This window comes from Haliaeetus albicilla, chromosome 14, assembly GCF_947461875.1.
Source record: "Haliaeetus albicilla chromosome 14, bHalAlb1.1, whole genome shotgun sequence".
Taxonomy (NCBI): domain Eukaryota; kingdom Metazoa; phylum Chordata; class Aves; order Accipitriformes; family Accipitridae; genus Haliaeetus; species Haliaeetus albicilla.
Window position 1 is genome coordinate 10,998,956 of NC_091496.1, and position 16,736 is coordinate 11,015,691.

Genomic DNA, 16,736 nt, shown 5'->3' on the forward strand with positions numbered 1-16,736 from the left:
TAGGCAAATACAGACTGTATGAGGTACAAAGTTTTGTTTGTTGTTGTGGAGGGGAGCTTCTAATTCAACAGTAATTTAGATAGATTCCAGTTTGTGGTTTGTTACTATGTGATTTGACACAGACACACACCCTCCATGCGACTTTTCTTTCACCTGGGAAAATTGGATAATGAACTAATGAAGGTTTTCTTGGCTGATAATGCTGTCTATTTTCAGAATGGAGCAATTACACAATCTTTTTAGCACTCAATGTCTATCTAAACAAAATCAATGCAAAAATAAGGGCTATTTACAGTGGAGTATTGTTATTTTACATTGTTTGTGTAGTTCTCTGAGAGTCTGAAATGATGCTGAAATAATACAGTAAAAAAATTCTCAGGAGCTTTAAAACCAGCAGTTTAATGGCCCCCTGATTTTTCTCTCAACTGAAGTAATTCACCACTATTTGTCTGCCTCCATACAAATGTAATGCCTTATCATTGCTACGGTTACTTTTTTTAGAAGAAAAGATCACTCTATGCATCTCAAAACTAGACATGGTTTGAATTCACATGGTTTCAAAGTTGTAAGTTAGGGCTGGATTAAAGTTTCCAAGCTGTTTATTTACAAAAATAAAACAGGAGTTTCAGGGTCTGTTTTTTCTATTCTTATCCAGTTTTCTCTTTCCTCTGTAAATTCTTCAAAAGGGCATAGAGAATTGTTTGGACAGTGCTTTCAAAATGTAATATGCTGTGTAAGTGCTGATTTTTGCTATTACATATCAGAGCAGAATAAAAGTCTGAATACAAATTGCTATTAGAATTATGGTAAAGGTGAATGCCTACTCAGGCTATCAGCTGCTTCACAGACTTAAACCTACAAATTAAGGTAAGGAAAATTCAGATTAAATATACACAATGGCTTGATAATACAAATAGGTAGCTTGTGGATTCATTCTCTAAAAGTTTTCTTGGTGCTTCTGAAGCTTCTGAATTTGTACTGAAGAGAAATCTGAAAAGCAAAAGCTCTCTCCTGTATTACTTTGGAGCTGGATAGTACCTTTTCCATTCCTTAACTGTTTTCTTTCCAACTGTTTTATTACCAAAAAAATTAAAAAAAAACCCCAAATCAAAACAAAAACCTTTTAATTTTTAAGTTCACTTAGAAGGCAGAAGTATGGAATGGTGTCATAATATGACTCTCAATAAAACATTTCTACTGTAGACTTTGACTTTCAGATTTTTGGATCAAGTACTGCATTGCTAGTTCATCTGAAGGAATTATCACTAAATGATTCTGGTACAACATATTCCGTGGAAGCATTCAAGGTCAGGTTGGACGGGGCTCTGAGCAACCTGATCTAGTCGAAGATGTCCCTGCTCACTGCAGGGGGGTTGGACTAGATGACCTTTAAAGGTCCCTTCCAACCCAAACTATTCTATGATTCTATATTTTCTTACTTGATTTTCAAAGACTTCTTTCAGTAGAAGATTTGTGGATAGTTTTAAAGGCTTCTACATATGACATCTTTATTGCCAACAAAATCCAAAGAAGTATGTGATCATCACTGTGATGATGACTTACGTCCACTTCTGTCTTAGGTCACATCTTTTAACAAAATTAAGCTTGGCTTTTCTGTTATGCTATGGGACAAAATAATGCTAAAGCTGCATGGAAACCGCCTGTTATCCCTGATTTTTGTGTGGTGGTAAAAGAATTTCAAAAAGTCATAGAAATTATGTACAGAAAGGAATCTATTGAATCATTTATTATCTCTCTGATGCATTCCTGAATATGATTTCTGATATGGCTGAATTTATTGTATACCATTCAATTTAATATATGTGAGTGATGCAGTATCTCAGACCAGGTGACTGTTCCTCTATACAGACCTCAAACAGCAGCAGTGCATGCATCATATACGTGTGTCTGTTCTTATTAGCATAGTACTGGGAAGCTCCATCCAAGAAACAAACCCCATATTATTATGGATTCTGTATGGCAGAAGCTTATGAGACACAGGTCTTTAGACAGAAAGTTTGGCATGGAAACAGCATCCCTAGTAATGATAAAGCAATACAGTTTATGTCTCCCGAGGGTTTTCTCTGATCATACCTGTAGGGGAACAAATAATGGCAGGGGTAATATTATGTATACTAATGTGTGTGCACCTCTAACATAATGCAAGACAGCCAAATCACTCTTTATATTTTTTTCTTTTATGTGTTCATTACTGTTATCAATGTAGAACAGACATACTTGTAATGCAGGCAGACGTTAAAAGGTTATACAGTTTAGTACCCAAGAGAATGGTATAACCTCTGCCATAGTTGACACCATTAGTGACAGATAGGACAGAACAGTAGTTTGCCCAATACTTAGTACAAGGCTCTTAAGTCTTTTGTAAATGTGTGTTGTCACCCTTTAGGACTTCATAAAACTTCATACATCTCTCTTATCATTCTTATCCTGCAGATGTTTTTGCATGTGAATATTTCTGGACAGTCCAGTTGTGCTACAAATAGTAAAAAAAATATTTGTAGGACTGGGCACAGCTAGTTTATTATAGGAGTTAGATGCATTAATTTATTACAGTACGTATAGTATGGTCCTGTTCTGTCTTTGGACTATGATCAGTTGAAGACGCTTAAATTTCTGTATCTCAGCTTCAATGAATTCTTGACAGCTGTTCAGGTGACATCCTTTGTATGAGTACACTGGGGTTGCATTGGTTTTGATGGGAGTAGTGTGCAGAATGTTTTAACTGTTGATACCTGCTTTGCCTTATTTCTATGTGCTAGCATTATTATTGATACAGTATTATACTTTCCCATTATGATGTATGGTAATAACTAGAAGGATATTCTGTAACTGCAGAATTACAAATGATTGAATATTAATCTACATGATGTCCAAAGAAAAAAGCACTGAGCTTTTCAAAAATATAAACTATACTTCTAAATTTATAAAGTCCTTTTATAAACTGCTAGTAACTGTGTGACCTTAGGCATATCACATGGTTGTCTTTGCCTTAGCTAATCGGTCTGCACTGTGCACATCATTACCGCTCTGTGCCAAGCCAGGCACAATGACTTGCTCTGGATCTGATTTCCAGCAAGTATTGAATCATTTAATCCTCTGTCTTTTAAACTATGGGGGAGATGGATGGATGTAGATTGCAAAATTCATGTTGATGTCAGTAAAGCCGTAATTTTGCCCTATACAGTTTGAAGTTATTTCTGTGACAGTAAGGTACATGGAACTACTGCATACATGTATTGATCATATGCAGATTTCCTCCGCGTGCCTTTAGATCTTTATTGAGCTGAATGTAAGTTCATTATCTTCCACGTCTTTTGATATTCATTTGCCTCTTGCCTCTGTATAATTAAAGTTAATATCTACATAAACATTAGTTATGTACACTCAACAGATGAGCTAAGTGTAACTACTGACTAGTGGTAAAAACTAGCTGGTAGGCAAATAATTAGGGTTACTTTTGGGAAGATTCAGAGGTATTTGTGCAGTTGCTGTCTGTGCTGTGTCTCCAAACTGAAACATCCACATTTATGAGTATTTAATATCTTTCATGAGGACTGAACGTTTTCTCTCACCCAAACATGCACATCATTAATTTTTAACAAATAAATATGCATTTCATCTGCTATTGATGGGAAAAAAGGCACTTTTTTGTCTGCTTTCTGAGAAAGTAATAGTTACTGAAACTTAAATGAAGCTTGGCCGGTAATAGATACAGTTTGTTGGACACTGGGGAATACTTAAAGGCCATTTGGTTTCCCTTTCCAAAAACTGATGTGGGGAATCTGGTGAATCAGATATTGTCTAAAAGGTTGCTTGGATTGTCATGATATGGGTCAGGGAAAGTGGAGTGAAATTTGGTTTCTTTGTTTAGGAAATGCCATGTAGCATTCAGAAAGGGGTATGTGTGTAAATTTAAATAGCATGATTTTCCCTACTTCCCCAGCAGTGCTATTTCTTTGTCCCTAATCTGTATAAACCCAAATATTTCTGCTTACTGGCAGATCAAAAATTTGAAAGGAATGGTGCACCTCAGGTGGGAGGAAGGCAGCATCCACGTGTTGGAAGTAAGCTCCTGTTACGGCTGGATGCCCTTGCGTTTGAAATGATTCTGTTTAAAACAAAGGAAGGGATCTGAAGCCTTTACAATAGGATTGTTTTATTAATCGGTTGCATAGTGTTATTTAAAGAAACCTGTGTGATTTTCCTGTGGTTACGTTCGCATACGTATCTACAAATCACCAGTATAGAAAGAAGTGCTGTCAGATTAGCAAGCGGGAAGCAGCCTGGATTCAGACAGATGCCAATCAAAGCCAGAAAGCCCCTTTCCAGTGACAGAGCTGAGCACGGGGATGAATATTTGCTGGAGTTCGCTTTGGAATGAAAATGTTGCTGTGAAGGCCTGGCGCTTTCAGCTAAGGAGTGGCAGGGAGAGGGATCCACCTGAGGAGCACAGGTTTGACACAGTTGGACTGCATCCAGCTTTGAGCATCGCCGTGGCTTCCCGCGGGAAGCCGGAGTCGCTGGTAACTAATGAGGTCCATACCCTGTTCGGAGCGCTCGCTGACAGCATGTCACAGGGCAGCGAGGTAATATAAATAATAAGATTTTCCTCTGTTTTCTTTATTGCTCTTTGTTGCTTTTATTTCTAGCTCCCTACGAGAGATGGGTCTCTGGATTGCTTGCTCTGGTGCACACACTTTCTTTTTCACTGCCTGTCTGTCTCTGTCTCTTGACAGGTGTAAGGAGGATCCTAAATATAGAAGCCACCCATCAGTTGGCTTCAGCGATCAGCAAGCACTGATTTAGCATTTCTCTTAACCAGCTAAGCTCCAGAAGGGTGTTTCTTTTAAATGTTTATAAATTTATTCAATTACAAGCTTTCTTTAAAATTATTAGCAAACCAGGTTATCCTATAGTGTGAAGAATGCCATAAGCAAGCATGTCTCAGAAATGATAGTTGTCAGGAATGGCTTTTGTGATGGAAAGGAGAGAAAAATGCTTTTTAGAGATCTCCCATATTTTAGCAGTTTAGTTAATGGTGCCATATCTCATTGGGGAAAACACTGACATTAGGTATAGGTACAGTTTCCAGTTCTTAGATGAAGGAACATACTTTCAGACATAGATAACTGTACACTTGCCTATGAATTTTTCCTCAGGAAAAGAGACTTAACTGCAAGTGTACTGATTAGCTGGGGCTTACTTTGCTATACATGGAAATTAGGCATGTGGTGAGAAATGCAGTTGTCCTGTTACTGACTGTTTATAGTGCTTAATAAAAGTATTTTTATCACACAGTAGTATTTTTCATGGTGTACATCTATTTATGCTCTGTTGAGGTCAGCACAATACTGATTCTTAAAAATTAATTGGCCAAATTTAATATATTACCATTGCAAACAGTTCTAATTAGGATATTTGAAAAAAAAAAAAAGCTGTATCACTACGTTAAAGACAAGTTACACGTTTTGTGTTAGTCTGTAGGCAGGCATCTCAACTTCTTTCTCTTTCTTGTCCACCAGTTTCCATTAATATTCACAGAGATTTTTCACAGTCTACAGAGGAGATCCTAAAATTTGGTATTTAATTGTGACAAGTGAGTTGCATGTGGTGAAGAGCCTTTTTGATACTGATTTGCTTTGATTTTTATGTTTTATGATTGTAATACACTTCTAGGATATTAAACGTTGTGTTAAACAGAGGAACACAAGTGAAGTCAGTGCCTTTATGTGGCTCAGAAAGGCAGTAGTACTTTTTTCATGATAGTTGTAGTGGTTACATGTGGTCGGTCTGGTTGTGAAAAACTCTGTAGCAAAATATAGCATGGATTTGTTATGCTTATGTAAGGTTTTATTTTTGGTAACCTGTTCTCCCTATACCCAGCCATGAGAAACAACCTGTTCCTCTATTTTTTTTTTTTTTACTGTTTTATAAATTGGTATAGTTTATTGCAAGCTTCTGCCAGGTCTGGGACATCTGTTTCAGTGGTTGATGGAGAGTGATTCAAAGCCCCAGAAAGAAGTAAGAGGGCTGCTAGGGAAAATAGCAGGACTGGCCCCGAGAAAAGGAAAAACAGTTTACGGTGGAAGATGTTTCCAAGAAAAGGATGCTTTCTCAGGTTTGGGACAAGAGGTACTGGGATAGGTCTAACTTTCTCAATACAGATAGTCTCAAGCTTTATACCTGAAAATCCAAACTGCATCTAATGTACCTTCTGGGTGGAAGCTCTGTTACATTTCACTGATCAGAACATGAACCTGCTGAAGCCTAGTAGTTTTGGTTATGAGCATGAGTTTTTGGGTTCAAGGGAAACTGAATATTCTTCAGTGTGAATTCATGTGATCTGACTGCAACTTACCAAAGGAGCAAACCAGAACTGCCATGAGCTGATAATGCAGCTACCTGAGCACAGCTTTAGCTGCAACCAGTGGCTACTATGGTAGGCAAACTTACCTTGGCTGAGGTATGAGCCACCAGGTTGGAAGGCAGAACTGATTGTTTAAAAATGCTTGTGCATCTAATAATTAGAAGTTTATTCTCTCCTCAGTCCTCCAAATTTATTTTTCACTGTAGCACTGTGTTTTTTCCAGTTGGCTAGAGACCTGGCTAGATTCTGTCTGCCTTTGGCATATCGTTTGCTGAATACAGTGGGAAGAACTTTTCTCCTGAATTTATTTTACAGCCTCATGTTTATTAGACGGAAGAGGTGGTAGTCTCCTCTCACCAGCATTGTCCTTTAGTCACAACATACAGGAGCTGTATGTCTACATGGTTCTTCTTCGCCTTTTATCCAGGACAGAATCCAGGTACTCTACTTTCACCTTTGTGTTTTCATAGTCTAGATACATTTTCTAGATAGAATAAAAAATTGGTCAGATGATTTTTCCATCAACCTCCACAGGCATTAAATCAGGTCCATATTGGGATTATGTGAAAATATTTCCATTTTTTATCTTACATCATAAAGTTACATGAAGCAAAAATTAGTGTTTGTTTGGTATAATTCATACTAAAACTGCTCCTAGTAAAAGATAAGAAAAAAAATGCATTTAGATTGTGAGTTAGGAAACTACCTTCCTAATAAAAACCTTTTTTTTCATCTACCTACTGATCTATCCATTGATCTTTTGATCTTTCTATCCATCTATCTATCTATCTATTTACTGGGATGAAGTTGGGGATAAGAAATAGTGCCTCTAACTGGATTAAGGATGTAAGAAGGTTACCAAGAGGATGTAACGGTACTTTGTGAGCAGAATGACTAAGATTGTTAATAAAAATAGACCCACTGGTTATGTTACATGCTTGGTAATATTGTGCTTGAAGTGCAAATACATGGGACAAAAAGGATCACTGCAAATCTGTAGCATTAGGTAGGGGTGGTTTGCAGTGCTGATAGTGATACAAATACATGTTTGTCCAGATAAAGAGAGGAGGAACTCTAGAAGCAGAGTTCATAATCTCATGCTGAAGTAGTTTCTGAAGTGATACCCACTTTTGTATGCACACATTTCAGGTACAAGGTAGGTTCTCTTTCCCCTCTCTGTGCTAGTCATTAAAGCCTGGCAAGAGCGGCCAGGTTGGATGATGCACAAACCTCGGGCATTTTCAGACAGCAGAGTTACAGATAGGACATATAAATCTTGAAAAAAGCACAGTCAGTTATGATTTTCCCACAGAGAGAAGGAGCCCTTCACTGTTTTCAAAACAGACTTGTGACTAACAGCTAGCTGTATAAATAATGGAGATCTTATATCTTATGTCATACATAAGAATTATCCTCTCAAGCTGTACAGTAGTCCCTTAAGCAAACAAAGTATTTACTTTTCAAAGGGCTGGATAGTTTATAGAAGGTTTTCTTTACTCTTGTTTAATAGTACTTACATTACTAGAATTTACATTTAAGCAATTTCAGACCTTGTGGGGAACATCGAGTATTTTATTTGTTAGAGTGAAAGTAATGTAAGTCCTCATTTTTGAATTCTAGTCACTGCATTTGAAGGTAATGATGAAAAAAATCCTCTTACGAGGTGTTATTCCCATACTCTTAGTGCAGCAATGTTTTGGGTTTGTATCCTGTGAAATAGGATTCTTCATGGCAAGAGTTACATGGAAGAGGCCAAATTCAGTGCTGTCAAAGTAAAAGGTTCAGAAAACAGATGGGCAGGATGGCGGTTTTAAGCAAGGAGGAACTGTGATCCTCATGTCTGAGTGCAAACCTACGCCGTGGCAATTACATAGTATCATCTTTTCTGTCATTTCTGGCTTAGGATATACAGGATCTCAGAACCTGTAGGTCAGACATATGCCTCCCGTTTTCCTTTCCTTCAGGAAAAAAAAAAATCATTTTTGAAGATTCATATTTCTAAATGTTTCTCTTTGTGTAGAAGATTGAGACTGCTTTAGATGTTATGAAAGTTATTCTTTAATGAAAAAAACTACTCTATATCTCTTCTGATGCCTCTCTTTGTTCTTTGTAAAGCAGTCCCCTACATGATAGCAGTCCCCACAAAACTTTGTCCATTCCAGGCTAAAACTCAGATACGTCTACTGAGAAGGTGAAAGAGTCGGTACTTCAGGAAAACAGGTCCTACAAGTTAAAATTATAATCTCTATTAAGAGAAAGTAACAACTGTGTGCATGTAGTCTGATTATGTATGCTTTTTGCAAACACTTTATAGACCCAGTGTGTTGAGTACTCATCTCCAACTTTATTTTGAACAGTTAGGCTAATCGTATGACAGAGATGTACACATGCACAGCATTTTTTACTAAATGATCATCAGAGAGCAGGATCTACCCAAGTGTCCCTTATTGTGGCAAAGAGTGGCTACGGCTATGCCATCCTGCTCTCCTGGCGTTGGAGAGCCAGTACTGATCCAACAGCTGTCCCAAGATAGAAGATGTCAGTGTATGGAAGGCATAGGTTGTAAAAGGCATAGCAGGTCTGGTATAGGTTCACAGCTTTCTCCCGTGAGTCTTCATTCATATAAGCCATGCAATCTCAAATGCAGCGTAAACTCCGGCCTCCCCAGGCAAAACCTTCCAGGAAAGACTACCTCGTCTGTTTTTCAGGGGAGACTTTACTAGAAATGCAGGCATCAGCTGTAATCGACATCTGCTTGCTCCTGTCCTGGGGAAACTAGTGTGTGCAGTATATGATGTTAAACTGAAGTGTCAACACCAGGGCGGCTGTAAACCCATCAGCTATAGACAGAAATGCAGAACAAATTGAAATACATGTGTATTAACTTTATGGGCTCTGCTTCCGTGAGTGAAAGGAAGCTGAGAACCCCACAGGAGAGTGCTCTTTGACCTCAGTAGCCGTGCACCTTAAACCATTGATAGCCTTTATATTGATTGCCCTGCTTGCAAATTTCCCTGACCACAGTCATCCCATTTCTAGTTCAAGAATTAATCCCTTGGCGGCTGAAGCACAGGAGTGGCAAACCCTCAAGTAGCACGATCCTCTTAAGGGAAAAGTACACATGCCAGAGTTGGGGCTCTGCAGACTACCCAGTGGGGCACTTCTAGAGAGATTCCCACCTTGGCTTGTCCAAACACATAGGTTTTGTTTACATACCTTGTAGTGGGGACTAAGTAACCATAGGGATGGGATAGGAAGAATTAAAGGGACGCTTGCTAGGAGAGTGTTGTCGCCTGGCAGCGTAACAGCTTGACGGTCCCAGTTTTGCAATTAGTCTTTTTAAACAGAGATTTGTAAGATCTTATGAATCACATGTGCTCAAACTAATCTCGGGTTGTTTAATTAAGGAATGTGATCTAGATTTCTGGAATTGCTTGGAATCTAATGATAAAAATACAAGTAACTTCCCTATTTTCACTACTTATATGCTTTTTTCACATTAAGAAGTCAGTTTCTTAACACTAATCACACAGCAACATAAATACTGCTTCTTATGTACATCCTTTGTGGTAGATTTGTTCTCTCTATGTGATTATGTTGCAGCAGGCAACAGACGGTTAAGGTATTTCTCCCAGTTTTACAGCCCGTATAAGGACTGCAACCCTTGCAATCCAGAACTGTGTAGCTCTCAAAGGACAGCTGAAAAAAGGTGGCAAGACGGCACAGCTTTGTGTTCACCGCACTTTATGTGTTAGCTTTTGGTGTTGCACATTCAACTTTTTAAAGAGGTGTCAGAGATTTTTCTATTCCTCGTTCCAGCAAGAGCCCCAAAGAGGATCTTTTCTGGAGCAGTGTTGATACAGTGTGGCTTAGGGCGACATGCCAAAGCACAGCACTTTATAAACAGTCACCACGTTTTTAATGGTTTTCATCAGGAGACATTTACCGCTTGTCAAAGTGTCAGCCTGATGACTAGAGGGACTAAAGTACACACCGGAGAACAGCAGTGTGGGCAGGACTTGGGCTAACTTCCTCAGTTAGCCGTTTCCATCCATTCTTTCTGGCGTTGATAAAAGCGTTAATTTTAGGGGGCCCCAGCCCTGCTGTAATTCGTGAGTCTTTCAAGAGCGGAGTGTCAGTCCTGGACATGGTGAAAGTGCTGTTAGTGTTGCTGGAGAGCAATCCCAGCCCAGCTGTGAGAAGCAGCTGCAGAGTGTCTGACATGCATGTGGCCACCTTTGAAGGATGGCTGGAGGCATCCCAAAATACTTGCTGGAGGATGTCACTAGCTGTCTCTTCCTTTCTTTTTCCTTCTTCTTGATGTGCTCTGTCACCTCCTGTAGATGCAATCTCACTCCGTCCGGCCACGCTGCGATCCTGCTGCTGCAGTAGGCTCTCTGTTTCTCCCCGTGCTACTCCCTTCTCCTGCACGAGGGATGTAAACCAGGGAAGGCGAGGGATGGGGCCAGCCTTGGCTGTGTCCTTGGTGCATTTGCAGTACAACTTAGCCAGTAAAGGAAGCTGGCAGATATGATTCATTCCTGAACTAGCATGTGATGTAAAGTTGAATTTCTGAGCTACTGCTCTCGCCCAGCTCTGACAGCGGGCGTCATGACAAAAAGCCAATGCACTTCTTTGCGCTGTCAGGACACATTTCTCCTCTCTGTCTGCGAGGCGGGGGTAATGGCAACAGCCTAAATCTGCAGAGATCCAAGAACCAAGTGCTTCCTCTGGAGGCTGAGACAGGCACTGGATTTCCTTGAGTCTCTCTTCTCAGCTGCAAGGAGTTGTCACCTTTTATGACACAGGGATGCTGAATTAATTTCAGATCATAATGCACTGAGATTTTAAAGTAGTAGGCACCATGTAAATTTGTTTCATAGACTAGAATCTGTATATATAAAAATATTTATCCTCTCCAACTCCATTGTAACCGACATTAAAAAATGTTCACCACAAAGTGTATTTATATGACACAAGCTTTCCCTTGTAGCGAGGAAAATTAGTTGCCCTAGCAGAAACAGTGTGATTCAGGCATTACTAAACATAGAGATTGCCATACAAGCTGCCACATTTGCTTTTAAACCTCTCCTTGTCTTTCAGCAACTGGAAAGATTAAGCACCTTTTCTCTACAGATAAATAAAAGTGAGAAGTACTCTGTTCCATTTACACTGGAAGACAGTTGATCATCAAACTAGTGTTCTGGTACCTGGTTCTGGATTTATTCACTCTCAGCTTGTCATCTTCCTCAGGCATGCTGTGGTCCTGGCAATTCTTCTTGGACTGTGCTACTGCTGCTAAATTCATGACAGTCTCTCATGGATCAAGACTGATATGTGGCTATGAAGTCCAGTCAAGAGAATGTGGAGGCTGATTTTTAACACAATGTAGTAAATATAATGAGATTAGTGGCAAACTATTAAGATAGCAACTCATCTGATCTGCTTGCAATTTGAGCCTGGATCTAGTAATTAATTTACATATCAAAAGATTTCTCTTGAAAGTAAAATCTCATGCAAAAAATGTGGCAGGAGCTTTGTCAGACTAAAATCGTACCTCAGTCTGAGCAGCTCAGTAGACTAATTGAAGATTTAACTGTTAAACAGTAGCATTTGGATTTTCTGTAGTACAGAATTCAAGAGGTTTTTTTATATGAATGTGCTGCTATGGTAGAGATTATTATAAAAATCATGTTTCTTGAATGACTGAACCATAAACGCAACTCAGATTTTTTTTGTTTTATATGCATTTTGTTTTTCTGGATTTGTAAATTTGTCCTAAGGGGCACATTTATCACACAGATTTTAATAGTCAATAAGACTTTAAAAATGATAGGGATTACAGTTGCACATGTCAGAAAGGTGAGTGTCTCAAAAGACTGTACAGAAAAAATTATGGGGAAAAGGAAGGATGCAAGGAAAGGGGATAGCAGCACATTATCACAGTGGTGAAGGCATACAAAAGGATCCAGATTCTGTACTTGAAAAATGTCAAAGTAATGTAAAATAGGATAAAAAAAGAACAGGAGAGTACAGGGCCTACAGCCGCAAAACTTAAAAAAGACTTCTTCAAATAGCATCCTGTAAAACTAAATGCAAATTCCAATTCTTTTGATTTTAATGTTATGAGGTATATCTTTAAGACCGTAGGTTAATGGAAAAGATGACTACTCGGTTTTCATCAGCCAAAATACATGTCCCCAACCTCAGAACATTTGAACTTCATTATCCCCAAGCAGTTGTCAAACTGTCACCTTTGCATAACCCCAAGGAAGCATAACCAAGCATTAGTTAGTTAGACTTACACAGTCTGTAAATGTGCGGGTCCGGACAGCATACATTTTAGAGCTCTAAAGGGACAGCTTCTGAATCTGTGAAAATTATCTACTGTAAATCCTATGTGTCAGAAGTAATATTTGATATTTGAAGGGAAGGAAAAAAAAAAAAGAAAGAAAAAAAAGTAGAACAGAGACTGACCTAGGGAGATAGCAAGCAATTACTCTGTTCTGGAAAAAATATGTAAACAGTGTCAGAAGTTATTACAGAATATTTCAGATGGCATTATGGAAATAACCAGAAATACTGTTAAACAAATATTTTTCATTAAATCTAGTCATTTTTAGCAAAAGAAAATTGAAGAGGGAATTGATATGAAGATGCATAATAAAAGTCTGAAATCGTCAATTTAAACAGCACTGAGGTACCTTGAGCATTCAGAAAGTAGCAAGTGAACAAACGTGACCTTGCTGCACACTGTCTTGGAAAGTCTAGAAAAAGATTTGTGCAATGTTCTTATTGTTAATTCATTAAAAAAAATCACTTTGAGGGGAGAAGATAAAAGAATGTATAAAAATGGTTTGGGAGAAGAGCTATTTCGAAACTCGAGAGGAAAAAAAAGGGCAGCTGATATGAGGCAGAAGAGTAGCCACGTTATACGAAACAACACTCTCCCAGAAAGAAAGAAAAGAAAAAGTCTCTCAAATGAAAACAAATATTCAAATTAGCATCTGTACATTTTCCAAAGTGACTCTGTGCTTCAATATTTGAGGTTAGATTTTTATAAAAGTAACCATTCAGCAAGTTTTGAAAATCAGTCTACTTTGCCATGTCTTGCATACCTGGGCAGAATAGTTAGACACTTATAAAAGTCTTGATCATATAACCTGCAAATTTAAGACATTAAATGTAGACTTATAGGCACTTTCCTTTGTAGTGCATGTGATTTCTGTCTGCAGCTTCTTAGGAAGGACATGAGTATGAAAGAACTGGAGAAAATACAAAGATTTCTTTTTGAAGATCTAAAAATTGGAATCTAAGTCCGTAGAACAGGTTAAAAAAGTTAAGTGTATATAGTTCAGAAGAGAGAAGACTGTGGTCATATGATCATGGTCCATATATACACCTTCAAGGTGATGATATAAACGGGGGAAGAGGTTTACAGAGTTCCAGAAGAAAGTGGTAAAAATGAATGGTTTAAACTAAGGAGGAGGGAGGGAGGAGAAATGTAAGTATTTACAAAAAGGTTTTAGATCACAAGAGTGACTAGAGAGTGGAGTAGACAACCACTGGCAAGAGCAATTTGTAAAGACTTACATATTATGCAAAATAAATTCCAGCAACCATCATCACCTTTATTATTACATCAATATTTTACTAATCCCAAATCTGCCAAGTACAGAATAGTTTCTGGTCATCTCTGGTAATGCATCTTGAGAACTCTGGACAGGTGCCTTGTTAAAATGCCAGCTCCACATGATATCATCAGCAGACCAGGTAAAAGCATTCTACCTGTCTGTACTGCTCAACCAAGGCTTTGCTTGTGTTTGTATCTATCGCACATTATCTACTTCTGCTTTTCTTGAACGGAGTGATGAGGCCTTGAATCCTCAGGTCACTAAGACTCTTCTATGTGCAGAGAGGTGATGGCGACTATTTTGTTGTCCTTTCCAGCCTATAAGAGTGGGCTGGGGAAGAAAAGGATTATTACAAGGTTCCTAAAGCATTTCACAGAATGTAACAAACAAATAAACAAAACCTTTTCCTTGTCCTTTGTATTGGGCTATTACAAATATGCAAGGGATCAGTCAATCAGAATGGACTTAAAGTGAATGAATAAATAGAATGGATCCAAAACGTGGGCTTCTGAACTGGCCTGTCATCATTTATGCTGTTTAAGTGATGCCAGGCATAGCCCTGGTGCAGGCTAACTCCCAGATGATGCTCGAGCTTACTTCTGAGATCAGCAAAATAAATGTTCTGCTCTCAGTGAATGTGCTGGAAGTGGTCCCCACTTTTGGAATTGGTCCCTACTTTGGGAAGAGCAAGAGAATCAAGGTACGTGGATGCAGTCTTTGTTGACACTTGCTGTCATAGCCGGACAATGGTCCCTTGCCTGTTTTCTTTAGGACTACAGCTGAACCCCTACCCCTTGTTCTCAGGAGATAGTTTAGACCCTTACACTGTTAGGAAGCATCAACGTTTCGTAGCTGTAGGAGTGTTATTGCAGTTTAATAACAAAAGCCCTCAAAGGTTAGTAGATTGCTTTTTGCTATTCTCTGGCCACAGCACTCTGCTGAGGGCCAAATACTGGAGTTTTGACTTTGCTTTTATTTGGACTGTGCTCAGGCAAAGCTTAAATTCAAAGGAATATTTGTAGAAGGGAGGAAAAACTAAAAATTTAAAACTCTGTTATTTTATCCATATTCAAACAAAACGTTACAGATGGTCCTTCCACCTTTGCTAGTTTGTTCTACTGGAAAGATAGTTTCTATTTCTGTTTAGTCCATGATGGTAATTGCCATCAGCCACCTTTTACAATTTCCAACAGTGTTTTCTCCTCTGTTGTCCATATTCTTGAGATAGGTTCTCTCTGTAAATGTCTTAATAGCCAGTGTTTCTTTTTCCTCTTCAGGTTTGTCTTTAGCCTTCTCATTTGCTCTGATTCATCAGCAAACTTGACAGTGGTTAGTGAGGTGATGTGCTGAGAGGTTTGCCTGGTACATGGAGCAGTATTGCCCTGCTATTTTCTAGAACTGTCTTATCCACCTGTATTTGGGTTTGTATTTTGTAAGTTATTTGTGAGATGGGACACTCTGGCCACAGCACAAAGATGGCATGACTGCAGGCAGAGCGTGGCAGTATGGCTTATGGTCCATGAGTGTGACTTTGTCACAAAACAATAATGATAACAACAGTAACATACTTAGTGTGCTGGTGACTATTTTCTGCTTGTGCCATGTCTTTTGTGTGAGCTCAACAGGATAAGAGTCAGTTGTAGGTGAAGATTTGTGCTGCATATATATCGTAACAGAGACTATACTATCATCACAACGACCCTTCAATAACTTTCTTGGAGGATAGGATGAAATTAATTCATGATATATTTATGGTGTGATGATGAAATGTGGCAAAGTAGACTCTCTGTGCAGGAGATATATGCCCTAGAGTTCATAATCCTTACTTTTCTCCTTCCCTGGAAAAATGATAAAGGCTGTTAAGACTTGTGGCAGGTAGTGTGGTGACCTAGACCATAGATTATTAGTGTGATCACCTATTTAGACCTTCTGGTTAATGTGACACCTCACACAGTAATTTCTACAGTCAGCACATGACCTCTCCTCCAGCTCTGGGATTACATATCATTAGAGAATTTCCTGACCAGTTGAAGGACCGAATTTAGTAAGGACTCAGACTCAAAGGATAAAGAGAGGAGTGATTAGCCACATGGAGTAGGCATTTTATTTCCATTCATCTTCTTTAGATAAGAACAGTTTTTCAGGCCAGTCTTGTGTTGAAGAGGCTGAAAGAGGCCAATAATCTTTCCTGATTGTTCTTCAAACTGTCAGAGCCTGAGCACCAGAATGCCCCTATTTATCCCCTCTTTTGTTTCTGTCTGTATTTTATTAGCAGGTTTTCTTTTGTCTATGGCTCAGTCTTACAGGAGCTTCTTAGATATGCCCTTTTCTGAAAGGCGATACAAGTTTGCAGTATCGTGGGATTCAGAAGGAGCTAGCTTGTGAATGTGTCTTGACTTTGACCATAGGGCTCTATACGAGGAATGCATTAAATGCAGAAGACATAAAGCTTTATGTGTTAGACTCCCTAAGAAAACAAAGTTAATTCTGGGAGTTAGAAATCATAGTAAAGACTGAAACCTTTCCAGCCAGAAAGATGAATAATTTCCATATCATGATGTGGAATTATAGAGTGTAAATAAGCAGAAGCAATGTCTTTTATTTCCTGGTAATGTAATGAAATCAGATATCTTTTGTAGCAACCAGCAGAGTAGTTAAACTGCTGTGTAATAGTAAACTGAAAAAATTACTTTGTTGTCCAAAGAATTTTGGAA

At 38.7% G+C, this 16,736-nt stretch overlaps 1 protein-coding gene across 13 annotated transcripts in view; it reads left to right on the forward strand.

Moving 5' to 3' along the window:
* CACNA2D1 (calcium voltage-gated channel auxiliary subunit alpha2delta 1) overlaps nucleotides 1–16,736 on the forward strand; it is a 426,426-nt gene that overhangs the window by 13,617 nt on the left and 396,073 nt on the right. The window contains exon 1 of one of the 13 annotated variants that reach the window (XM_069801702.1): nucleotides 4,322–4,607. The exons of the other annotated variants lie outside the window; for them this stretch is intronic. Within the exon in view, the coding sequence (XP_069657803.1) occupies nucleotides 4,552–4,607 (56 nt within the window). The 5' untranslated portion in view covers nucleotides 4,322–4,551. Of the gene's footprint in view, nucleotides 1–4,321; nucleotides 4,608–16,736 lie in introns of those variants that run through there. 13 annotated transcript variants of the gene reach the window in all.